Source organism: Schistosoma mansoni, chromosome 1, assembly GCF_000237925.1.
Source record: "Schistosoma mansoni strain Puerto Rico chromosome 1, complete genome".
In the NCBI taxonomy this organism is placed as follows: Eukaryota; Metazoa; Platyhelminthes; class Trematoda; order Strigeidida; family Schistosomatidae; genus Schistosoma; species Schistosoma mansoni.
The window spans coordinates 27,905,178-27,932,612 of record NC_031495.1 but is presented as its reverse complement, the minus strand read 5'-3'; the positions used below and the strand labels follow the sequence as shown (position 1 = coordinate 27,932,612).

At 35.4% G+C, this 27,435-nt stretch overlaps 2 protein-coding genes across 2 annotated transcripts; one reads left to right on the top strand and one right to left on the bottom strand.

Moving 5' to 3' along the window:
- Positions 1-3,401: 3,401 nt before the first annotated feature.
- Smp_172360 (hypothetical protein) lies at positions 3,402-3,825 on the bottom strand (the record flags this gene model as incomplete). Its single annotated transcript, XM_018793921.1, has 2 exons — positions 3,402-3,719; positions 3,763-3,825. The coding sequence occupies 2 exons, from the start codon at positions 3,823-3,825 to the stop codon at positions 3,402-3,404; spliced, it is 381 nt and encodes a 126-aa protein (XP_018648385.1).
- A 12,957-nt stretch (positions 3,826-16,782) lies between these two features.
- Positions 16,783-23,205, top strand: Smp_091990.1 (putative histone deacetylase 1, 2, 3). Its single transcript, XM_018793919.1, has 5 exons — positions 16,783-17,349; positions 18,221-18,422; positions 19,672-20,026; positions 21,659-22,004; positions 22,863-23,205. The coding sequence occupies exons 1-5, from the start codon at positions 17,159-17,161 to the stop codon at positions 23,089-23,091; spliced, it is 1,323 nt and encodes a 440-aa protein (XP_018648384.1). The 5' UTR covers positions 16,783-17,158; the 3' UTR covers positions 23,092-23,205.
- The last annotated feature ends 4,230 nt before the right edge of the window (positions 23,206-27,435 follow it).

Below are 27,435 nucleotides of genomic sequence, written 5' to 3'. Positions count from 1 at the left end.
GTGATTTGCTTCAAATTCATTGGCTGAGATTTTACAAATATATATTATTCCTATTTAACTTGAATGGTACTTCACTAATAAATGTTTTTTTTATCAACAATTGAATTATGCCTATCGACTGTTACAACTTATGTTTACATATGACTTATATAGGTCAGATAAATGTTAAATCAAAGATATAATTGAATAATTTAATAAGTACTAATAAATTTAAGTTTATTGTTTGTTTCTCTATTATATTTAAAAATAAACATTAATTTATGATATGACATAAAAAACAACAACAATCAAGTATAACTTACTACTGTTATTAAGAGTAGACATATTAATTAACTGATATAAATATTTTTAAAGTTGTTATATCGATTGCTTGAGTGTGTGCGTGCCCTATTTAATATATGAACGTGCTGATTCCCGCCAATGAGAAAAGAGTGAATTATCGATCGGAGCAATGATACACAAAAGCGTTATGAGCGGTCTTGAGTACTTATCAGTCCTGCTTTCTGCCTAGCCCAGCCAGTTAAGTCCAGAACACCAATACCAGCCTATGCAATATGAATCCTTATTCTCAAACATAGTGGGTTTATATACCAAACAGACAGATCACATCGTACCATAAAATAGAAAATGACATTTGTACAAGATTAGGCCAAATGTGGTTGTGAATAGGGGGGACAGTAATTAATGGACTAGGGATAACTCAAGAATAGTAAATCGTATAATAATAGTTCATAGGTCAAAATAAAGCTTATAATAAAAGGAACATGAATATGAATAATTTACTTAACAATTATACAATAGGAAATATACGTATCACATTGTTCCATACATAGTCCTTAGAGTTACCATTCATAATTCTCCACGGGATATAACATATTATTTTATCAGAAGGGGATTTTGTAGAGATTTTAGTAATTTTATATAGTTGAGATCATGAGTCAATTGGTCTAGCTTCATTTGACTCATGGTCTCAACTATATAACATATATATTATTGAATAAAAATAAATAAAATTCAATGGAGAAATTTCCCTTTTTTTTCTTTCTACAAACTTTGATATTTATTTAAAAAAACAGTAAATATGAATGTAATGAAAATTCCCATTTTGACATTTGACAAATAACGGTTTACAAGCTCGTCTTTTGCACACAGCCAAAACCATATCAATCCATATCCACAAATCGAACCTTTGTATCCAAGAAAAGTTTATACAATCACTCTCGCTACCTTGGTCATCGGTATAGCGAAGTTTGTAACAGACCTTTGGTAAAGCATTATCATATTCCTTCCATTCTTGTATTTTTGTACTTGGCCTTGGCTATACGGAAATTCAAACCCCCTTTATGTGTTCAAAAACAATTTGTTCTTACCCTTAACCTACCCTGGTAATGCTGATTTATTATCCAGAGTGGTCATCACATTGTTTTTGTGTACTTTATTTATTTTCTTACCTTAACCTGTCTAGTTGACCTTTTCATTGTCATATAAAAATGTCTTAACAAGTATATGTGCGATCAGATTGTTCGAAATGTATTGCGCTAATATATCACATAATTCTGATAAACTTCGTCTTCTCATTGCATTATCGAAATTTATCAAAGGGACTAATTGTTTTAAACTTTACTTATTCTCTACATTCTTCTCTTGATTCTTACATAACTACTATATTACTAACCATTTTCTTTCTTCTCTTTTTATATATTATGCAACGTAGGAACGGTTTGATTTTCGAATAATTACTTTGATTATTATCAATCCCCTTTCTTCTAATTAATTAATGTTTGTGTATAATCAATATGTTATTATATAATTATTACTTAACGTATCTACTCGAAGAGTGTTATTTCATTATTGTAAATCATATATATATATATATATATATATATATATATATATATATATATGAAATTTTATAATTCATGGAAAACATCTTTAAATATAATTTTTATTTCTTGTTAGATCTAATAATCTATCAAACTACTATGATTGTGTGTGTGTTTAAGCCTACTAACTGCCATTTCAAATCATTCATTTATTCGCCTTAATTTTCCGTAAATTTGGTACTGTCAAACATCTTCACTCTGGTACATTGTAGTTAAATAATTCCAAATGAATAGCATACTACACTTCATTATTTTTAAACAGTTCGACTATGCTACTGAAATTTAAGTAATTCACAGTAATCAAGTAATTTTCCTGAGAATATCTTGCACTAACAAACCAAATGACAAGATATTATGTTGCAAGTTTTAATATATCTAACAATAATCTTTAAGTATCAGGTCTTTCATTGGATAATTTCATTGAATATTTGCAAAAACGAATTTGCATGCTCTAACAAATTAATTAGTGGTAATCAATGCTATCTCGTCTAGTTCTGAATGCTAAGTTAATCCTACCACTCAAATTGCTATTTGGCTAAATGACTCTAATTGACGTCAAGGCTCATCTAATTTTAGGTGACTGTTACCAAGAAGCTTAAAATTTCGGTTTTCAAATGATTTGTACTCTCTGTCAAAACCAAATAACAATCTTGAGAGATTCTAACATCTTTCAACCAGTATCAGAGCCTAAGATGCAACCAATTCTTTAGTACCAATGCCGATATTTTGTTAGAGCCCGAATTGCCACATATTACGAAACTTTTAAAATAAGTAAAGTCGTCACCACTCTCATTTAACTGGGCACTGATATACACCAGTCTTGATGAAACAATTCGAATTTAGGGACAAAATCTATCAGAGATGGTGATTAGTTCAATTTTATTTGTCGTAAAGTGTGAATAAAATCAGGATCCGAAAGTTCTTTTTAAAGGACACAATCAAAACCATGAAGTAAGCGGCAACGAAGGTTTTCAAACGGTTATGATATACTCAGTGGTTTGGACATTCAAATCGATTGAGTTACAGCTTTCAATCACGATTCCTAAACCATTATGTGTTTGTTTAGGCGTTTAATACCCAAAATTGCTTGCAGTTATCAAGATAAATTTGATCGTTGGTGCTGCCGTACGCGCATATTAAACTCTTTTCTTGCACACACCTAATAAAATCACTCCATATAACGAGTTGAATTATAGAGTCGGCAATAACAATAACATTTCTCAGTTTGAATGGTAATTTCAAATATGAACTTTTTACTGGAAATTTCTCGAAGAACCTCCGTTAAAGAAAGCGCAAAAAAATTACATGCAACTAATCCTTTTTAGCTTTAATAACTTATTATTTATTATCAACATACGAAAAGCTTATTTAATTATCATATGAATTTTAATGGATAGGGTACAAATATATCATTCTGACATGTCTTGACTGAAAGCAACAAAACTAGAATCTTGCTGATACCCTAGCAATAACAAAAAGATGATCGTCAGCCGAAAGTGCAAAACAGGATCTCGAAGACTAGCCATTCGATTTCTTTTGAGCTTGTAACTGATTTTGTGAAACAGTCTTGAAAACATCAATTGGAATCCAATATGTTGACTTATCTTCTTCTTGAATGTATGGTGATCGAATCACAGAGCTTTTCAACTTAACATCACAGTCTTCACCTGATTTCAAAGTCCCATTCTCTTCCATCTTTAGTCTGCTATTTATGCGTCTTCTTCTTGAAAGTTTGTAAATATCGTTCAACAAATTTATACTAATGTTTCTAACCTCCTCATTGTCTACAAACCATTTCGGTGGTATTGATGGGAATTTTTCGAGAATCTTCACTGCCTAAAATGTACTTATTAAGATGAGGAAGTCAATTAATCCATACCTCCTTAATTTTATCAACTTCGTACGTCTCCTTCAGAATGCTAACAATAATATCACTATTCATCTTGATAAGCAAAGCAAGTCACTGGTTAGTTTACTACGACGTAGTTCGTATCCTTATGACAAAATAACCCGATGGGTTGTGCAAAACTTTCCAATCAAAAACGTATTCACACGAAAACTAATCTGGTAAGTACAGGATGTAAAAGAATAGCAGTAATTTGAATTATTTCCAGTAATTTTTCCTGTCTTCATAAAATGACGCCCCTGGTGTTTTTCATGATACATCTAATGGTCCTAAACGATAGATGAAAATCAAATAACCTGTTTACTTTTCATACTTTTTCAGAACTATTTTATCTGAAAGATAAAGTGAGATGAAATAAATAGGTCATATTTAAAATTTGATTGGAGTGTTTCAGACATGATAACTGATCTACATAGTATTTAAGATACGTTAGAGTTCTCCTGATGATTTAAAACAAGGTGTCCCATCATCCTACCATCAACTATTGATTTCACATGCTCACCAGATATGCTACATAGTTGAGACACTTACTGAATAGTCTAAAATAAACTTACAGGTATAAAAAGTTTATTTACTGAGTAAACGTTTTCTGCAATCAACAATAGGTGCACGACTAAAATGTATAGACATTTTTATCCGTGCAAACTGTCTGATCTTCAGCTTTTGTTCTGGATTAAGTTTATATCCTGTCAGTTATTCCAAACACAGCAATGATAGAATACTAACTGAAATATCGGTTCAAGAGTTAAACTTTTCTGACCAATGAAAATATTTTAGGTGATACGTAAACACATTAACACAAAATTCAACCTGAACGTTGTTTATTCATCAATTTTCTGCTTTTGGTAATAGTTTTGGTAATTACTTTGCTAACGGAAAGCACAGAGAGGGATACGCGCTAATATAGAATCCATGTTTTAAATCTCTTGGTTGGTTCAACTCTCTCAGGATAACAGTCCAACCATTTGTCTTTAATTTAGGCGTGTCTTACCACTTACCACAAAATATGGTTAAGTATGATTAGGGGAGAGGATACTAATTCCTAAAATAAGAAAACTTCCGGGATAAATGACAAACTTGAGATCTAAGGAAGGACTAAGAGTGAATGCATCTGGGCCAGTGCACACAATTTAGAGCCATATCACCCAAATCCTCTAATCAATGGTCATAGTGACTATATGACGACGTATAGACCTTTAAAAATGGTCTTTGTACCTTCCTTAACTTGTCCAAGACATGCTTAATACCTAGTAACGTGAATTATTGTCTCTTAAACAAAGAACTTGAGAATAGCAACAGCTGCAAAATATACAGAGTGTTCTCTCTAGCTCATAATAACGTGGATGTTGAGTTATTAATGACATGAAGGCCGCGGCTCACGTTCTTTTGGTTTGGGCAAGAGATTTTAGAAGTTTGTTCATCACTCGTTTTTGTATAGGCATCAAGCCCTTACTTCAAAGAAAATTTGTTTCTCGTGAAAAGGGTTTGAAGAATTGACATAATGATTAAGGTCACTAATTAAATGTTAAATCCTCTGACACTTTCCTATTGAAGATACCTCTTGATATTAATAAACAACTTAATCAGATTTCTATGTTAAGAAACACAGGTGAGTTCAAAAACCAGTGACGAACAGTATCTCGGTGGATTATATGATGTCCTACCAAAACTCAGTGATGTGCAAACAAAATTTCAGCATCATAAATATACAACCCAAAACAACCCATCAACCACTGGTAATGATCCAAATATCTGATTGGACTAACTATTGTATAATCAGTAATTTTTCGACCACAAATAGTCTGTGTACCCAATCTCCCTATTTTATAGAACATTTTATCCGTCTTGGGTAGATTTTGGGAAAGCCGCAATGGGAAACTTCGAAGAAATTTCGAGGAAACGGTACAAAAGACCCAAAATTTCCCCAGGTCTGTTGAAAATCTCCAAAACCCCCAAATTTACCCAAAAAAGGGGAGATTTTATAGTTTACCTCCACCATCATTGTACCTTTATCACTTTATCAACTGACTTTTCTGTATCTTGGAGTTATTAAAATACTAACCATCAAGAAGCAGCCTGTCATACTCTCTCACCACCCAGTATCCCTACTTCGCAGAAAAGTTTATCAATTTTGGGAAAGTATGACCTAAAACCCGAAAATCTCTGAACTGAGGTTTTCCTATAAAATATTCTCACAGTTTCGGGAAAATCATATAGAGTTCATCGATGACTATCCGGGATTTTCGCTGTCTACAGTCTTACTGATAAATGCCCAAAGAACAAAATTAAACACCACGTTGTCATGACAACATCACAATCTTCCAATATCCAATATATCTAATATCTTCGTAACGTATTTGTTTAAACCAGTTGATTTCTTCTAGCTATTTTTCTTTTCATCTCTTCACGGCTCTGAGTATTAGACTACGTCTTATGGGTTGTAGTCCAGTCACTCAACTGCTGTAATTCTAGTCGATGTGGTCGTTTGTTGTAGATTTTTATATCTTGTAGTTGAGTGAGTGGGTTTGTTACAGGGCAGTAGGGTTTCTGGACACTAGCAGCTATCACATAACCAGGCTGGAGGTTGGTCAGTTGCAACGTGAAAGTAATAAAGGGATAATGCAAATGCTAAAAGATTATCATTTCAAGAACAAATAAATAATTTAATTAACTGATAGTGTGTAAGAAGACGGAATCAGAAGAATAAGAGAGGAACAGAGATGATAATGAGAAAGATAAGAAGCAGTTACTGTTTATGCGTTAATGATAACCCGGGCAACTGTTGAGACAAGGATCAGATACAGTTGTTCCAAGGAAGAGATGATAATTCACAGGTTCTCTCCTTGATGTATAAACTTGAGAGGTTTCCCTCGAGGAATGTGGTGATGTTCTGGTAATATGCTAGGGTTGGGGTGGCTTGACGTACTTAATAAGTTATATTTCACTATCAGACAATCTCTTATTCTCCTTCAGCCCAATGAGAACAATCCCGGGTGTTACAGTCTGTCCTCGTAAAATTTGTTTTAGACTTATCACCCACTTGGTTACCCGTCTCTGCATTTGGTCTAAGAGGTTTATATCTCATTATGGATTTCAACATATGACAGTGTGTACGTTTTAAGCAGTCGTGGAAAAACTCTGGAGTGATTGTTTCAAGCTGTTTTCGAATAGAGTGGAAAGTTGCGTTTGCCTTGACTGGATCTCCTAAGTAGTTTAGGCTGGTGTTTAAGCTCTCTGTGGTAAAGAGCTTGAGATCACGATCTGAGGAAACAGACGGTAGTGGTTTTCCATTTAGGGTGTGAGTGCTTTAAGTCACATGTGACAGAATGTTCATGGCATAGCATTTCGACAGGTTAGGTTTTAACACATTGTCTACTCCCCATTCCTCTATTGTTATAAGTTCCTTTTGGAGCCCAAGTGGACCTTTTTCGCTTTTTATGGACCTAAAGATCTTTACGTCGTCTGTATAGATCAGTGACTATGAGTTAATTCTATCAAACAGGTCACGAACATAGATAAAGAACAGGAGTGGATCTAAGATTATTCTGTGTGTGACTCCTGATTTTGGGACCCTTCACATCAAGTACACTCTATCTACCTACCTCTACCACTCCCATGGCTATGGTTCGTGTTGAAGATACTTTCTCATGATCGTGTAGTTTGCCATAGTATAGCCAGGACAGGGAGCGCACTCGTTCTTGATCACATTAGAGGTCACTATACCATGTTCTCTAATTTCTTCGGTGTGTAAATATGGACATTTTCAACTAGAAGCTGATCACTTCTCAGTAAATGACCTAAGCTCGAGGGTTCCCTATCCCATCTCGTCACTCTACATATTCCCTGAACTTATAGTGACCGTGACAAATCACCTATGGAACCACTACGCTGTAGTTGTATCTTGCCCGTTGTAACTTAAGGACAGAGTGTTGAAGTATCCAGCTAGTAGTGTTTCATCAAAGCTCAGGTTTGTCGGCTTCAGTATCAGCTATATTGTCCTATTTTTGGGGGCACTGAAACCTGTAGGAGGATGGTATTGTCTTCCAATCAAGTACTTTGTGTTGTTCACATCGAAGCAACACCAGGATTATTCTGCCATTTCGGTTAATTTGGTGGTGTGATGTTACGGTTTTGAAGTAACTGCTAACGTATATTGCCACTTCATCTCCTGTTTTCTGTCTTCTGACGTATCTGCGAAGTTTTATGACCTGCAAGCTCACTTCTTCATCTGTGATGTCAAGAGACAGTCATGTTTCACTTGAACCTATGGTCTTCAGATCCAAATTGAGGCACGCGTTCCTAACTTCTCCAATTTTACCTATTAGTCCTCTTGAGTTGCTATAGAGGCATTCGATGATTTGTATCATCATCTAGTGCTCCTATGCAGAAGCATTTGCCTTCTGGTTGCTAGGCAGATGGTCGTTTGAAGCCTGTTGCCCAGTCCGGAGAGCACTGGGCGATGTATGTGTTCTGCCTGTTTAACAAGAACGCTGAGCTCTATACTGTTCTATACTACGGTCAAGGTTAACCGACACCAAGGTTTTTTATTGAACGTTCCCTCTGTAGTCTTACTGACCCAGGTTGGCTCTCACAACGTCTGGCTGCACCAGGCCTGAAGAATCTCAGTTATGTCGTCTTTGTTTTTGAAGCTCACAGCCACCAGGCGCGAAGGCTTAACGATAGTGAGATCTAACGGACGAGATAGTCTGGACACGATACTTATCTTACTTATGTGAAGTTATTTAGGAGGAGGAGTTACGTCTCGCTACGATTTAGCCCTTATACATCAAAGCTTGGCTGATGTGATACACTTTCCCGGGATTGTACAGTAATTTTCAAACTGTTTTTTGCCCAGGGCTTCCCCCACTTTCTAATGAGCTACTCGCTGACTCTGGAACACGAGAAAAACTAGCGAGATTTTTCCAATATCTTTGCCCCCTAACTTTAGTCTTTTGGTGGCTTCGCATTTATTTCCTCTTTCAACGCTCACCCAATCCTCCTTATTGTTAACAGATACAAGGATGTTATTAAAAGTCTGTAATTTCATTGGTGTACGAGCAAATGTTGTGGCTCCCATAGTCCCGTGTTAGATGAACATGTGTTTGATTATTTAGATATACTGAAGGGGATTGATGCAGTTGCCTTCACTGGAGTCTTTTGCTTTCCTGGTGTTAAATCTCCTGGTGTGTGTTTTTGATACTGTGGGAATACGTGGTGCAAACGAAGGATGATACAACGTCCTTTTACCTAGAAGGTGGACTAACCGGAAGCGCAAACCAGTAAAGCGGTTGCAGTTGGGCCCTAACACCAGATCCTACGAATCTGCTCAAGGGGGAGGTGTTAGTGGGATATAGATTGGATTAAGCATGTTTTATGCATGATGGTGTTGCTGCGCGCTGATTGGTTAGTTTTAAACCGATCAGCCCGGGCATATTATTGCAGAAAAATCTATAAGCTTCTTATGTATATACTATAAATATATGAACATTATTTAAACTATTGATTGCTGATTGCTGATTGCGGATTGCTGTTCACTTATCATTATTATTTTGAATACAATTTCATTCCTGTTCAACGTGTTCTGATTTTGGGGTCTTGTCGAGTGTCATCGTATAAGAATACTAAGCAATAGGAATAGCTGGGTCGTTTATATAGCAAAAATACAATTATAACAGTGGCGACGAGGAAAAAGGAAAATTCATTCAAAATGCCTATATCAGGTGACCAGCTCAGCCGAATACTACAACAACAGAAAGCACAACTTGATGCACAAATGCGGTTGTTGGAGACTCTGATGCAACAGTTTAGCATCCGAAACTCGAGTTCACATGCTGTTTCAAGTACTTCTTGTGATGCAGTTGCTAGCAGCATCCCAGAATTCATATATGATCCCGAAAGTGGAAATACTTTTCTCACGTGGTTCAAGCGTTGGGAAGATACATTTAGAATAGAATTCTGTCAACAAGATGACGCATGGAAGACTCGGTTGTTGATGCGTAAGTTGGGAAGCAATGAGCATGCACGTTATGCTGATCATATATTGCCAAAGTTACCTCGAGAGCTCAGTTTCGAGGAGACAGTAACGCAGTTGTCAGAGATATTCGGCGAATCTTCCTCATTGTTTAGTATTCGATATCAGTGTCTGAATTTGGTGAAACGTGAAGCCGATGAATATGGTACTCTAGCAGACGTCGTCAACAGAGAGTGTGAACGGTTCAAGTTACGCTCGTTGACAGAAGATCAATTTAAATGCCTAATATTCATCAAAGCTCTGCAGTCACCACGAGATGCTGAAATTAGAACTAGACTTCTAACTCGTTTGGATCAAGACCAAAACGTCACACTCAGGACATTGACAGATGAGTGTAAACGACTACAAAACATCAGACACGACAATCAGCTAATTGAACAGGTAAATTCTAATTTAACCTGCAGTAGTGTAAATGCTATGACTAGGTTAAAAAGTCAGAAGCCGAATAAAACTCATAACAAACCAACGGATGCCTGTTGGTTATGCGGCGATTGGCATTATGTACGGTTCTGTCCATTTAAGAAGCATAAGTGTCAGGTGTGCAACAGACGTGGACATAAAGAAGGCCATTGTCCACCGAATCGTACGTCCCAGCCCAAGAAGATATATAAACGTCTTTCACGTGTGGTGAAACCAGCTGAGTCTAAATCTCTTTCTCTGGTAGCAGCTTTTCAAACAGACTATGACATTCGGAGAAAGTATGTTACGATCCAGATTAATGGTATAGCGGCTCGTCTTCAAATTGACACAGCATCCGATATTACTCTAGTGTCTAGAGAGACGTATAACTTGTTGGGAAAGCCGCCAATGAAGCCATCGAAGAAAACGGCTAAAAATGCATCTGGAGGCGTAATCAAACTAGTTGGCGAATTACAATGTGAATTTTCCTTCAATGGAAATAACTGTAAAGGAGTATGCTATCTAACAGAACGACCAAACCTTGATCTACTCGGTCTAGATGTGTTAGGAAAGCTTGGATTGATGGATATACCCATCAACAGCGTTTGTAACGTATCGTGTCCATCATTAGACACCACTTCATATGCAAAAAGGACAGGTAAAAAGGTTCCAGAAATACGGAGTGTAGCAGCAGCGGCAATTCGAAACACTCCAGTGTCGTCAGGTGAAGTCAGAAAAGACTTTTCAGCATATTGTCGGCAGAACGGAATCAGGCACATCAGAACACCTCCATTCCATCCGCAATCGAATGGCCAGGTAGAACGTTTTGTTGGTACGTTCAAAAATGCTCTAAAAAAATCAAGAGGGGAGGGGGACACCGAAGAGATCTTAGAGAGGTTCTTGTTTATACACCGTTCGACACCGAACCCTCAGACAACAAATAGAGTCTCCCCAGCGGAAGCGTTACTTTCCAGAAAAATACGTACACATTTTGAGAGCGTTCGTCCGACTCCAGCTCTTAAGCCGCAACGAAACGTGATGATGGAGAAACAGTACAATAGTCATCATGGGGCACAAAAACGATTGTTCAGTATGGGTCAAAAAGTACTTGCTATGGACTATCGAGGAAAACATCCTACATGGATAGCTGGTCGGATCGTGCAAAAGAAAGGAAATGTGGTTTACGAGGTGTCAGTTGGCTCAGAAGTTTGGGTGCGTCATGCTAACCAACTGAAATCAACCTCGATCTCCAACAACGAAACGCAGCATAGATTACCTCTTGATGTTCTGCTAGACACCTTTGAGTTCAAAACACCTGAAACAGACAGGACAGTCAAGGTGCAAACGAAGGATGATACAACGTCCTTTTACCTAGAAGGTGGACTAACCGGAAGCGCAAACCAGTAAAGCGGTTGCAGTTGGGCCCTAACACCAGATCCTACGAATCTGCTCAAGGGGGAGGTGTTAGTGGGATATAGATTGGATTAAGCATGTTTTATGCATGATGGTGTTGCTGCGCGCTGATTGGTTAGTTTTAAACCGATCAGCCCGGGCATATTATTGCAGAAAAATCTATAAGCTTCTTATGTATATACTATAAATATATGAACATTATTTAAACTATTGATTGCTGATTGCTGATTGCGGATTGCTGTTCACTTATCATTATTATTTTGAATACAATTTCATTCCTGTTCAACGTGTTCTGATTTTGGGGTCTTGTCGAGTGTCATCGTATAAGAATACTAAGCAATAGGAATAGCTGGGTCGTTTATAAAAATACAATTATAGCAAGAACAGTGTAATAAAATAATTTAAATACGATAATGAATTTTGGATAAGCATACTTCACACAATTGTTGCCACAGACAAACAACGAGGGAAACAAAGCGGAGAAGCGGAGCGGAGGAGGCAAACATGCTAATTCGCTGTATTACTCATTACAAGCTGTAATATAGCCCAAATCAGAAGACACATAGTGTGGCAAAGAGACAAGTATTGTATATAATAATGAGTTGTAGACAAACACACAAGTACACACAAGGTGCATAAGCGTAGAAGACGCGTTTGTGCCGTTCTTCACAACCTATGAAAACAATAGTTACGGTGATAGTAAAAATGACTGAACAGGCACATCCTGTTTGAGCCATTGAGGTCTGTTCAGAAGTCGAAATCGGTCATGCCAGTATCAATACTGGACACTGCATACTAGTACTAGACAACACAACTTAACATAAACCCGTGGTACCGTCTAGATACTGCAGTACCACAGTGATGGTGAACCTAGCCACTGCAGAGGTAACATTCAGACGCTGGGTCGTTGGTTATGACGAGCGACGAGCATGCCATACAATCATAGCTTCGTGTTATCCCTCCTCAGTAGTCTGTGTCATTGGCAGATTGAGACGTCACTTCCCCTTCATTTTTCATAGCCAGTCGTTAAAGGTGTAGGAACCTAGGTAGGAGTGTGATTTTGATTATTTGGTTGGAGATTTAGTTTCGGTGTTTCATTTGAGTGATACACGTTGCACACATTACTCCGAAGTCCTTTATCTGGTGCAGTCTTGCTCTTTCTTATAACCGTACTCCGAGGAACTGAGATTTTCGACATATTAATCTCCGATTGAAAACCTCCGCCTCTGGTAGTCGTTCTTGTTGTTAAAGTTTAAGTACTGATTGCGACACGATTACTATACATGCTACTCAATGACCATAAGCAAAACATGAGACAATTTAAGAGGAAGTGTTTAATTGCTTCATTTCGATAGTGGAATGGTGGGCACATCCTCTCATTAATGAGAGATCAACGAGGCCACGTCAAACTCAGATATCTTTGAGACGAGCTAACGGAAACCGGTCGATTTCGTTGAGCTTGCTTCCAACCTCTGCGGTACGGTTGTGGATTTATAGTGATGCACACCAGGCCTTCGTTTTACCACTTGACTGAACTAATTCTGGTCACTTTGGTAGTTCACCGTGGGTTGACATATCTTGTAGTCTGAATGAGTGAGTCTATCTTAGGGTAGTAGGGTTTATGGAGCTATTAGTCATCACATTATCCAGCAGAAGATTGAATGGTTGTGGTGTGAAAAATAATAAAAAGAAAATTCCAGTACTAAGATGACAATGGGCGAGATTGAAGTGAGTCATCGGTATGTGGTAATGATAGCAATTGGTTACGAGAAATGAATCAGGCTCAGCTTATCCAAGTGGTAGATGGTAATTTTTGGATGAGTACTTGGTTTACAAGTCCCTTCTTAGAGCTATCCACTAAGGATGCTGAGTTCACTTTGCTAGGGGAGCATTGAAGATGAAGACGAGTTGTAATGAGAAAAAGTGAGATCATGCCTACGTTTTAGGGTTGGCAACCTCATCCCTCAGAAAACAACATTGCTAAAAAATGCTTACCACAATAGACAATTTCAACAATTTAAACTCTGTCCTGGGAGTTGAAGAAAGAGTTATGATGCCTCATGATGAAAGCCAAAATTCTTAGGAAGTCACGAGGTCGATACCTCTTCTAACAACCAAACCAACAAGTCCTATAGGTACATGGAAAGTCCATACAATGTGGGAGCTTGAAAGGACCAGCCAAATAACAACGGAAATGAGGAGATACAAACTGGCAGTGTTTGGAATTGGCGAAACTCATTATACCCATGTTGGACAGAAAAAGCTAGATACGGGAGAGATGGTGCTGTACTCCGGCCATGGAGAGGAAAATGTTCCACACACTCAGGAAGTTACTCTAATACTGTTCAAGGAAGCACGTAATGCACTAATAGGATGGGAATCTAACGCATCCAAGATCACCGAAGCATCCTTCAAAGCAAAGAAGAAGGAAATCGCGATGAATGTGGTCCAGCGTCATGCACTCACCAATGATACCAACGATGACAATAGAGATCAGTTATGTGAGAGGCTGGAATCAATAATAGTGAAGTTCTCAGGAAAGGATCTCACCATCTTGATAGGAGACCTAAACGCCAAAGTTGAAATGGCCAACGGTTATGAAGATATCATGAGATGACATGGACTGGGAGAAAAGAACGAGAGTGGTGAGAGATTCACAAATCTACATGCATTCAACAAATTGATTATAGGTGACACAATATGCTCAAACAGTCGGACACACAAAGCCACATGGGTCTCGCCGGATCACATTACATAAAACAGGATTGATCATATTTGCATCAATAAGAGATTCGTAAAGTCAGTGGAAGATGCGACATCCAGGAGAGGAGCTTGTAATTAAGAGGAGTCTCACTAGACTTCAAAGTTGAGCCACTAACAATGAACGTGCTTTCAACACTTCAAAGTGTAAAATACTCCATCTGAGACATGTTGCAGACTATGCGAACAATTTAAGTAACTCGATTCTAAAGATATCCCAAGCTAAAAAATTCTAGAAATTTTGGTACCTTGTGATCTGAAGTCTTACGCTGAGATAAAAATACCTTTAGAGAGAGCCTTGCACTAATATCGTTGAGGCATACTTTTCGCCAGTTTAACTGTAGAATTCTCCACTCAATCTTCAACAGTTTTATTTTTCCTCATTTAGAGTACGGGGGTATAGTGTTTCCCGCCTCACTTCAAAAGGATAAGAATAGATTGGAACGTGTCAAACAGTAAGCCATGGAATCAGTTTGGTGACTCAAATTCCAATCCTATGAAAGGCGCTTCAAATCACTGAGTTTCGACCCACTAGAGTATAGACATCTTAGAAAAGAACTTTTAATGACTTATAGCATCCTAAACAATGCTTGGCATCCCATTAAATGTATGCTTGAGCTCTATCCCAACACAAAACCCAATGGCAACACCCAGTGACTAGAGGTGACATAACAGAACCGACTGTAGGTACTACTTCTATGCTATACGAGTTGTCAAATCCCGGGATTCGCTGTCGGCTGACTCAGTCCAAGCGACTTCCCATGAGTTCTCCAAAGGAAAACTTGACACATTCTTCTGGATTGAAGACAGTAGTTAACGATAATTTATTATTATTTCTCTTTTCATTATTACATATACCTAGGCTCCTATCCTAAGGCACTGATGATCCACTGCGAATAAATGAGACAACCCGTTAAGTGAAAGCTTTCATTCCGTCCACAATGATTGGGATCATTTGGACTAGAAAATAGTATCAGTATAGTACAGTCATAAAAGGTCTACAATCACATGTATCATATTGCTCACGGTTGCCTTCATTCTAATTCATTATTATGATATGTCAGCACCAAACTGCAGTCAATAAGGTGTCCCCTACTATTAAAACACGAAAGAGCAAATAGAAATGTGCTCAACATTTTCGTTGTTGAAATCTATAGATTGTGGGATTCTGTACCAAAAGTAATAGTAATATTTCCTATCACTGACACTTTCAGAAGATGTTTCTATGGCTAGTATTGTTCCAACGGTACTTTAGGAGATTAGATATTCTTCCCTGATCACTTCTCTTATAAACTTGTGGATGGCGTCGAGTTGCGATTGACAATTATCACCATTACAGAAAGATTACGTGACAGATATCGACTTATATCCCTCGATAGGCTAAAAATGAGAAGGCTGTTGACGGCTGAAATAAGATATATTTGTTGGCGATCTCTTAGTATCGAAAAAATACCCAGACATGTCAAAATTTACAGGCGGAACTGCCAAGTGTACTTGAGTTCGTGCAAGGTAACAGGCAACGGAAAAAAATGTCTTTGGTTTAGTTAAACAAACGAATAAAGTAAAACAATCACTGATACAATTGGTTATAATAGTAACTGTTTCCATTATAATAATCGCGTTCTCGTCACAAAGGTAGGCCACTACAAACAATTGTTTTCTTAGGATTTATGAAAAACTTCAAAACAGAGATATGTAGACAACACAAAATCAGATTTCAAGGTACAAACAATTACCCTACTTATGTACTTCTATACTTATGGGTTTTGAGCATTATGTACACTTCAAGGTTGACTTGCTTATGTCACTGAACTTTCAAACAGTCACAAGTTCAAATTCAGCTCCACGTACCGGGATTTTACACCTATCAAGATGTAGTCTTTTTTGAGATTGAACTGCAAGGTGTTACTCAGACAAAGATTTCCGCGTGACATTTTCACTTTTAAGATATGACGATGCCTTAATCCCCAAAACAAGTTGAGGTTTTGAAGTTTTTGTTGCATTTCCCCGAAATTTTGTATTACAGCTTCTCCAAAGTTGGGAAATTAGATTTACTTGAATTAATCAATGTGATAGCATTTTTATTCGTTGGTGTTCAATTTCATCAGCCTCATGGACTAGATAAATCAGATACGTCTCTTGATTGACTGAAAAGTGTATAATTTCTAAGATAAAAGGTGTGGTTTTTAATGAACGTGGATCATCTCAAATTTGGATAGAGTGTGTTTCAAGGTAATAAAGTAACAATAGGTTGATATCAAGGTAACTCCCTGTCCTGATATTTTTCAATAAGGACGAGATGGTCCTCCTATTGAAGTTCTTATATACTTTTCTGTACTGTAGAGGTTTATAATGATATTTAAAAACAATTTAGGTTCATAAAAGTAGGTGCTCTTAACAATCCTCACAATCCCATCCTAATCAGAGTTACGAATAGCAAAGCTCTCGAGATAATGGAAAGTAAGCGTAAATCCATCGGAAATTTATGTTCAAGTCTATGCCGTAAAATATATATATTTCATTTATCCAGATAGCTGTACTAGCGACTCCTGAAATCTAGTACTTCTAAAAGTAAATGGTTATGACTGATCGAGTTTATGGTCTAGTTCTGTGTTTATATTCACCAATCCATTTCATATCTGATGTGCATCCCGTCCCGAATACCTGCCTATATTTTTGTACAGTAGGTTTATTGTCTTTTTTAGCGGATTCAGTCCAAAGATGACCCACTGAAAAACCCCTCTCCAATCAAATTGCTGCCTAACAATGTCTGTTGGGATCGTTTATGGTGACCAGTATAGACAGCTGTGTTGCAGCTCACCTAAGTTTGGCGACAGATACGCCTTGGTCATGGATTTGATCAATGCATACAAACTCATTCCAGAACTTTCTCGTGTGCCTCCCTTGCAGTGGGATTCACCTAGTCGTATGTATGAAGCAGTGACTGCCTTTCACTCGTAAGTATTTCCGTAGATTATTAGAGTGGTTTAGTTTACTAATCAATCACTTTAATAAGTAAAATAAGTCAAATTCAGTACTTGAATCATAATTACTTAGCTACTTTCTTTTGTTGTCTACTTCTAAATTTAAAAAAAGTAATTGCTAGTTAGTTTTTATGTACATTAAAAACGTTATTGAATTAAAAGTATCTTGTGTGTTTTAGAGCCAGTTTGTACCTACTTTGATGTAGTTAAGTTTATCTGTAGAGGCAACTCAGTCGAGTTGTGGTAATATGCTGCTATAGTGAGATAAACTAGAAAATGTTCGAACTGAAAGCAGTGATTGTTGTAGTGCGAATAAATAATTTAATGAGACCGGATTTCCTTCTATGGGCACCGTATCTAATACATAATAAAAATCTGTAGACGAGGGCAGGTAGATGTGCATAAAAATTTTAATCCTTTAAATTTTTGGCTCCAAATTACCGTGAATATAGTTCTAGCAGTATCCCTTTGCTTGGTTCATAGTTTAGCCTCTTTCCACATTAATGGACATAAGTTTCTACTAAATTATTCGGTAGAGAGCAAAATATTCTGAAAATTCTACCCTCTACCGATCAATGAAATATAGATCATGAGAAAAACAAAATTATGTGTTTCTAATTATTTAAAAGCCCCAGCAATCAGCGTATGTTATATAGAGATGGTAATATAGAGATAATCCAGTTATCACAAAGTTCATCTTAAAAAACTAATAGTATTTCCTAAAACAGAATCTAAATGTACTATATTCGAAATATTAGATTTTATTTTCATACAAATCACAAGTTTTCACAGAGCCTTTTAATTCTTCATTGATCATGACGTCGATCTTATTTTCTATTTTCAGTACAGAATATGTTGATGCTCTTAAAAAATTACAAATGCTTCACTGTGAGGAGAAAGAATTGACTGCTGATGACGAGTTACTTATGGATTCATTTAGTCTGAATTATGACTGCCCTGGTTTTCCTAGTGTTTTCGATTATTCGTTAGCTGCTGTTCAAGGTAGTTTAGCTGCAGCTAGTGCTTTAATCTGTCGTCATTGTGAGGTAAAACTCTTTACACTTCATCTTCAGGGTAAAAGTATCGATTGAGTATTATAATACTTAGTTTTTTGTCATTCCTGTTTCCTATTAAACACAACGTTGTGTTTCTATTATTGTTGTTTGTGTTCCACCTCTGATTTAGCCAATAACTTAAGTAAAATAAGTTGAGTTTTTTTTAATTTTAAAGTGAATTCTAAATCCCAGAAGAAATTCTCGTCAAAAAACAACAGTCATCGTTATAAAATACTTTTTAAGAAAAATTGTTTGCTATTTTTGGGTAATAAGGTGTTTTATTCCTTTCCCTTCGTGTAAGATCGACTTTATCACAAATACGTATTCTCAGAAAGCCGAAAAGTAGTCGTTTCTATTTTGTAGTGATTGTTTAAAGCGATAATCATGATTCATAGAAAAGTATTTTCAATACCTTTTTGAATAATAACAACAATGCATTAATCTGAGTCTTGATTTTCGTGCACTAACAGAAAACTGTCTAATGTAGTAAAATATACATCTTCATATATTTTTAAGTTTGTTTGACCCTTTGTTTTGCTTCTTACCAATGTAAAATACGTTTTAGTTTTCTTAGTGTCGCAAAACCCAAACTATATCAAAGCTTTATTACGAACTACTACAATTCATTTGAACAAATAACTGGGTATTTCGTAAATTAGAAAGTGCAATATCTTACTTGTTCCTAATTACTCTATCGTGTGGCATAACCTCCCTAAATTTTTCTGTGGTCTCTCTTAAAAGCTCAATTCTTAAGACAATTATGTGAACAAAGAGTTTGTCCTGAAAGTCAGAAGTTTGAGTTGGGCTCTAAAAATAGAAAAAGTTAACCAGTGGAAATCGTATAAATAGTCTTTGGAATGTATGTTTAAGATCCTTTGGAATGATGGTGTAGCCTTTAGAGCTCTTGACTTGCAAGTAGTAACCTTATTTTTATTATGATTGGTTGAGGTTCCAGGTTCAAACTCCACCCTACTTCGTTTGGATAACTACTTAACCTAACACAAAATGTGTGGTTTAATGCCGATGACATAAACGTATTTGGTGAGTTTCACTTTATTATTACTTGTGTAGCGCATATATATCTGGTGCCCCCCTTGTACCAATATTTATGTGTTTAAATAAATAAATAAAATAATGTATAGCTATTTCATTATACCCATTAATTACTTACTGCATCACTCTAGTATATATTTCACCCCACTAGTCTTTCTAAAATCACTATTTTTATGCCCAAATTTAGGTCGTTATCAACTGGGGCGGTGGGTGGCATCATGCCAAGAGAAGTGAGGCTTCTGGATTTTGCTATTTAAATGATATCGTTTTGGCCATCCATCGACTGGTCTCATCAACCCCACCAGAAACTTCACCCAACAGACAAACACGAGTATTGTATGTTGACCTTGATCTCCATCATGGTGATGGAGTAGAAGAAGCTTTCTGGTATAGTCCTCGTGTAGTTACGTTCTCTGTACATCATGCCTCTCCTGGTTTCTTTCCCGGTACAGGCACCTGGAATATGGTCGACAATGATAAATTACCGATTTTCCTAAATGGCGCTGGTCGTGGCAGGTTCTCGGCATTCAATTTGCCACTAGGTAGTTTTGTATTTTATTTAGAAGCTTTCCTACTCTCTCTACACCTTCATTTCTTGGTAGTTATTTAATAACATGTGTGTCGACGAAACAAAGTAGTAACTGTTGCAACACAGAGCTCTAATATTACCTTTTTCTAGTTCTTTATCCTGGAAGTGCGTGTTCTTGTTCCCCCTTTCTTTTGACACTTTCTAAACGAGTTGCTAACGTAGTGTCTTTCTAATTGTTCGTTCTTAAAGTGAGCAATCACCTACTTATATTATTTTTTATTGTTAGACAACAGTCTGAATATGAACAACAATTTACTTTACTGTCTCGCTTTGAAATAAGCCTAATAAAATTAATAATACTTTGATTCTGCTTAAAAAAAATGAAGACCTATATAACTGATAATAAACAATGTCATCACTTTAAAACAACTTGTTATTATATCGCGAAAATACACTATCACAGAACTTCCTACATACTTTTTACATTTAACAAAAAGATATTAAATTCGATAATACCGAGTGCTTACTTTTATACTCATAGTTTACGAGTTTAATGACCCATGGTTTCAGAATTTTCTAGCATTTGTTTTCTTTTAAAAAATTAATTTCTAATCAAGCCCTTTTCTTATTCAAACTAACCACTCCTTACTGAGATTGACATGTCAAAATACAAATATGCATTTTTATTAATAGATCTGTGGCAAGTGTGAATAGCATGGTAAAAGTGTTGGATCGTAAACTGGTATTAAATTTTAACAATATGTTAAACATTTTGAACTATTTCATCATTACTATGTCGTATGTCTTTCTAGTTGCTACTATTCAATAAAATACAAAGTGGCCCACCGACGATACTGAAGAAATAAGAAATTTTAGGTCCCGACTCAATTGTCGTGCTCGTTACGTGCCTCTTTTAAGTTCGAACAGCTCATTGATAACGTTGTATACTGTAAAACCGACTGACCCTGGTTCAAGTTCTCCAGTCGGCATCAACTCCCTTGATATTAAAGATGTATTTTGCTGGTGAGTTCCAAATTTCCCTAAACCTATCTCCAGGGTCTCCTGTCGACTACCTCGAACCACCTAACATTTCGTGATGGTTACTCATCTCATCACTGCTATTTTCTTTTTGTAGGGAAACATTATGGTAATATTTTATGGTGAAAGTTAAATACCTACTTATAAAACTTGCATTATATAAATTTCATAGAAAGTCATAAGTAAAATGAGGTTGTGATGTGTTGTTACAGGTGTGTCATTTACAAAATATTTCTTTGTTTTTTTCGGACATATTTCATAATAGGTTTGGAGATACTATCACATGATTTTTCGGATAGAAGTATTTTAGTTAGAGTTTTGAGTCTCTCTTTTGACTTTTAGGTAGTACCATTAGCCATAATATAGAACGTTCACTTCAAATTCAAATAAATAAACTTAGTGATTGAGTTGTAAACAGTTGTAAATACTGTTATTGCTATGAGGCTTTCTAACATTTTACTGCTTGGGTATGGATAAATTTTAAGTAATTGGAGCTAAACATTATATACCTTAATAAATTGATTTCTTTTTAGGTAAATAATTGAATAAAATTTTATCCAAAGCTATTTATTTCTATATATGTTTACTTATTTATTTCTGCTTACAGAAGAAGGCATCAATGATTTGGACTGGTCAAATGCTATTGGCCCTATACTTGATTCTCTTAACATAGTTATTCAACCAAGTTATGTTGTAGTTCAATGCGGAGCCGATTGTTTAGCTACTGATCCACATCGAATATTTCGTTTAACTAATTTTTACCCTAATTTAAATTTAGATTCAGATTGCGACTCGGAATGTAGTTTAAGTGGCTATTTGTACGCTATTAAGAAAATTTTATCATGGAAAGTTCCAACTTTAATACTTGGAGGTGGTGGCTACAATTTTCCGGATACAGCCAGACTATGGACAAGAGTTACAGCTCTGACAATTGAAGAAGTTAAGGGTAAAAAGTATGTTGCTTTCAAATTTTCCTAGTTCTTAATCTATTTTCTGGTAATGATACGTTGTCTCGTTTTAGAGAATTGATAAGTAACTCACCAGGTTTATCATCGAAGACTTAGTTCCAACTAATCTGTCTTCTTGATTCTGTATTATACAGAATTTTGTAAATTTATGATTAGTTTGGTATGTTCAAACTCAGTTGTCCTTTCAACTTAATGTTTCATTATCCAGGTGCGTGCCATCACCAATCTGACTTAACAGAACAGCGAAGTAACTTGATTTTTCACTGGTATTTGTTATTAAAATGTCTATCTTATTATGGTGTGAAGCTAGCGAATTGTTGAGTTTCTTTTAACACATAATCATAATAAAGGATACCACTGATATTCATTTGTCTTAATTAGAAAGCTTAAAATTACGTAGGCACTTTGGTGCACTTGTATGAAACAGTGCTTATCGTTAACGTGGAATTTATTCAATTTCTTATTGTCCTTATGGTAAATATTCAAAGCTCAGATTTCAAATATTTTCACATTTCTATCACTTCCCAATTTTTCATTAATCCTAGTCAAAATTTATGGTATCTGTCTGGACGCCTAATTTGATACGACAACCTTATAATATAGCCTTTTTCAAGGAAAACCATATATAAATTAATGGGAAATTTCTTTCCATTCAAAATACCTCCTATACTGAGGTTGAAGCCTTATTCCAATTTACCAACTTTATGTTAATCTTTAGTTACATTTCAATGTTTAATTTAAGTAAAACCAAGACCATTATGAACGGTATGACTAACAGTTACTGATTATTACTATACCTTAAAGTTATAAATGCTTCTTTTTCGCGTCCGTTTATTATGACAGGATGACAATTTCCCCTGAAATTCCAGAACACTCCTACTTCTCTCGTTATGGTCCAGATTTCGAACTAGACATTGATTATTTTCCACACAAAAGTCATAATAAAACACTTGACAGTATACAAAAACATCATCGTCGTATACTTGAACAGTTACGTAATTATGCTGATCTAAATAAACTGATTTATGACTATGATCAAGTGTATCAATTATATAATTTAACTGGTATGTAAAATGTAGCTATAAATTTATCCTCTGTTTACCATGGATTTATTGCTCCAAACGTTTTTACTGATGCGATTCTACAGTTTTATCTCTGTAAAGAAAAATACATATATGCTGCTATCATTGTTGTGTTTACATTTTGTCTTTAATAGGTCTAGAAAAAAATTAAAGATATTTTCAGATTTTATAGAGTTGAGATCATGAGTCAATTGAAGCTAGACCACCATGGAAAACCTGGAAGCACTGGACGGCCGTTTCGTCCACAATGATTTCAGATTACAAATGTAAACATAGCCTAATCATTATGAGGAAAGCGATAGTCCTTGAAAAATAAAAATATTAAAGGTGGACGTAACTATGCACTGGACTTTCCTCTGTTTTCCTGTTTACAATTAAAATGTTTAAAACCAGACAGACAGAACGTCTACTACTACGGTGATAATACCAAGCGTTAAGCTAATTGATATGAACATGTAGTGGCTTTGCTTCGTTAATCAATCACCTTTGTAACCATTATTATATAAATCCTAACGGTGTTTGAAATCAGAAGGCAATAAGAAGCTGTGACTACGGTTTATTAGCAGATAGCACAGATCACAAAGCTATAAGCACTCCAAGCGAATTTGAAGCAGAGAGACAAATGTATATGTGCGAGCAAATACAGAGGCAAATTTACAGTCAAATCGCATAAGATCACACCAAGGCGAAGCAAAGGCTAATAATAGGATTCGCGTACATATATACATAAAGAGTAAGAATCATCGAGCGATATTTAAACTATCAACATTTTGGCTAGAGTCTGTCATGTGGTCAAGCGTACACGTTTATACAGATATGATAGTGATCATAATAGTACAAAGAAATATGCAGATTGTTACTGTTCGAATAACATTGCCTGTTAACCAAAATTAACCATAATCGAAATTGATTGTAGGAGAGTTGCTATAAATATTTGGGAACCACTTAATTCAAATTGTGCCAGATATCAATCAAATCAAGAAAACCGAACCCTATCTATCAGTGAACTATTCTGACTAATTGTGACCCAACTTTGGCATTCACATACTCAGATCTGTTCTTAACCGTCTCAGTTTAGCACTCGCGTCTTATCGTTTGTCTTCATCCAAATAAGTTTAATTTACAACTTGATAATCTAGAATTGTATACAATTAAACAAGTTGAACACTGATGTAAGGAGAGTACGACTTAATATAGATTGTGTTAGATTTTAAAGTTATGAAGATGGTTTATCATCAAAAACTGGTTGAACAACCGTTAATAGTAAAAATTGGTTGTTTAGTTGATTAATCTTAATGTGTAAATCTTAAACAATATGCAAGTAATATTCACTTGGTGTTGTTTACTTGTATCTTCCCATTGTTATTTAGGACTGCAATTGATCAGCCTCTTGTTGACATATACATAAGAAACTGATCAATTGCAGTCCTAAACAACAATGGGAAGATACAAGTAAACAACACCAAGTGAATATAACTTCACCTCATTGCACAAGCAGGTGGCTATCAGGACTCAGTAGCTAAGTGGATAACTCGATGGCGTTTTAGGCGAACGGTACTGGGTTGGAGTACCAGAGTGAACATCAACACTGAGATGCGGGTACATCCAGCTGACGAGTCCCAGATCGAACGAAACGCGCGTCCTGGATCCCACTGCTAGCCACTATCCATCTTTGCGTATAATATGCAAGTAAATTCATTATCAAAAGTCAGGAATATTTCTTTATCATGATACTTCTTATCTATCGACTCCAACTATCTGAGTATCAAACCGTATAAATATGAAAAACCTCACCACATTGGTACTAATAATCTGAGTCGTGTAGCATTACAGTGACAGCATATATAATTTATCGACCACCGCAAAGTAAACAGTTCTGTCGTGTAAATTGACGATTCCAATTCATTATTTTTGAAATTTAAGACAGTTTGTTGGTTTCCACCACTAAAGAGAAGCTGCTCAATGTCACCTCTTCACATACACTTTTTCTACGGGAGATCTAATAATAAAAGGGTCCTCAATCTAAAGTGAATGTGCTGAGATTCGAATATGATGCTTAGTGGTTGAAAGTCAAGTGCTCTAACCATTGATCAAACTTGAATTAGTCTGAAGATTTTCGTGTTCTTGATAAATTACCACCCAGTAGTATTAATGATCTACATACATTTGCTTTTGAACAATTTGATACTGATACATGTGAATAAATCAACAAAATACCGTTTATCTCAGTTGCATTTATCTATATTGTGCGTCATTGGCATCCAAAAATTTCGAAGAAATAAAAATATATCAAGAACTTTTCTTACATTTTTTCTAGTACTGAACAGGGTTTCCAAAGTTATAAATAAAAGCTGTGTTGTTATATAACATACATAACACAACAAACAGAATAGTGATGATATTTTATTGTAAATCAGTGGAAACAATCATTGTTAACGAAGTATTTCGAAATCAAGGGTATATCATTTCTTAACAATAGTCTCTACAGTAACAGAATGTGAAATTTGATGGGAAAATGTTTACTGACATAGAGTGACTTGTGATAATTAAGAGTATTTGAATCATAGTATAAATTAGTAATCCCAGAAATAACGCAATTTAGTCAAGAAGTACTAGATGAGCACGAACGAATGTACTGTATTTGGAATTCGATATCAAGCAGTCATCAACTACAAAGGAATCATTGGTTCATGAATGCATAGGTCAAATGGATTGTTAATAAAAATTAGTAACGGCTAGCAGAAAAACCATCATTAATATTTTCCTAATAATTTTATCGCATTATATTCCAAATTATATTTATCAGGAAATTGTCTATTATTATAGTTACAGAAGTTGAACTGCATCTGTATCAAATTGCTTATCAAATTACCTTGTCTTTACTTAATTAAAATAGGTCATGAAAGTCTATTATTTGTTAAAGGATGACTGAAATCATTAAAACTAGCTTAGCCAGTAAGTATACACCTACATAATATTATAGAAACCAAACATTGGTATCTGAATATTCAAACTGACCTGACAATCTTTAAGATGAACTCGTTAAACAGGACTCGTTCACAAAAGCTATTAGTTTTATTACAAACTAATTTTCATCACGAACTAATATAACTTGTGAAACCATGTTTAAAAATATTAGAAGTATTACTGATCTCATTGGATGATCACCGCAAACATCACAGATCAATTAAATTTAGAAATGTAGTTGTTTTAATATTGATTAATTTGCAAGTATTGTATCATCTGGTTTCGTATCGTATCAGGGCTTGCTGAAGACTAATTTCAGATGGTACATTTTCCGTAAAATTAAAATCCTTATAGTAACTATAATTTAATATATCCTAGATTTCACATGCTCCATAAATATGCCCATTGATTTGAGAAATAAAGTTCAAATATCGTATTGGTATGTGATTTTTAGAAAACATCAATCAATATTAATATCGAGCACGAACATTTTTGATCACAACATCTATCAAATAACTACATGAAAGGCCAGGAAATATGACATCATATAAATATCTATGAGCAGTGTAAAGTTAGATAAACGACTTCTAGACGTTTCATTACTTCATTTACACTTCAATATTTCACAATGATTTGAGCTAAGAACTATAACACATGTCCCTCAATAAATTATATATTATATAACTAGTCGATACGAACTATAGTTCGTTTTCTTCCCTACATATATATATAGTAATATGACAAATGATTTATTAAAATCTGAAACGAAAAATTAAAAAAATAGTGCTTTATAAAAATTTAGCTTGGGACTTTTACCTAATGCAAAATGTCTGAAAGAGACTGCTACAATGATTATTATTTTGAATATTTTTTCTGGAATGCTAGGATGGTTAGTTTTAAATAAACCATATCGTCGAATGGGATACCGTCAAAATTCAAAATAATCGACTGCGTTTTCTTTTGGAAATATTTGATTTGTGTTTAACTACTACATAGAGTTTAAGTAGTGTAAATGCATAGAAGCAAATTTATCTTCGGAACAACTGACCTTCGATTACCTTTGGATTATGCTCCCGTATGGAAATTTACGGAAACATTTTAAAAGTAATTACTTCGACTCAATAATATCCTCTGATAATGGCAGCACACTAATTGGAACCCACTTAGTTTCTATAATATTGTGACCATTCTCATACAGGGAACTAAACAAATCACTTGACTGAAATTTTCTATAAAACGAATAATAACAGCAGTATGTGTTCTGAAGAGTATATATATATATATATATATATATATATATATATATATATATATATACGCAATTTCTTAGCAAGGTCTGACTGAATTACTACAATTGAATAACATAT

Bases quoted from the DNA above. Each gene is read 5' to 3' on its own strand.
- Smp_091990.1 (XM_018793919.1), top strand. From the start codon at position 17,159: ATGTCTGTTGGGATCGTTTATGGTGACCAGTATAGACAGCTGTGTTGC. The intron at 18,423-19,671 runs GTAAAACTCTTT...GCCCAAATTTAG, and splicing joins TAATCTGTCGTCATTGTGAG to GTCGTTATCAACTGGGGCGG. The intron at 22,005-22,862 runs GTATGTTGCTTT...TTATTATGACAG, and splicing joins GAAGAAGTTAAGGGTAAAAA to GATGACAATTTCCCCTGAAA.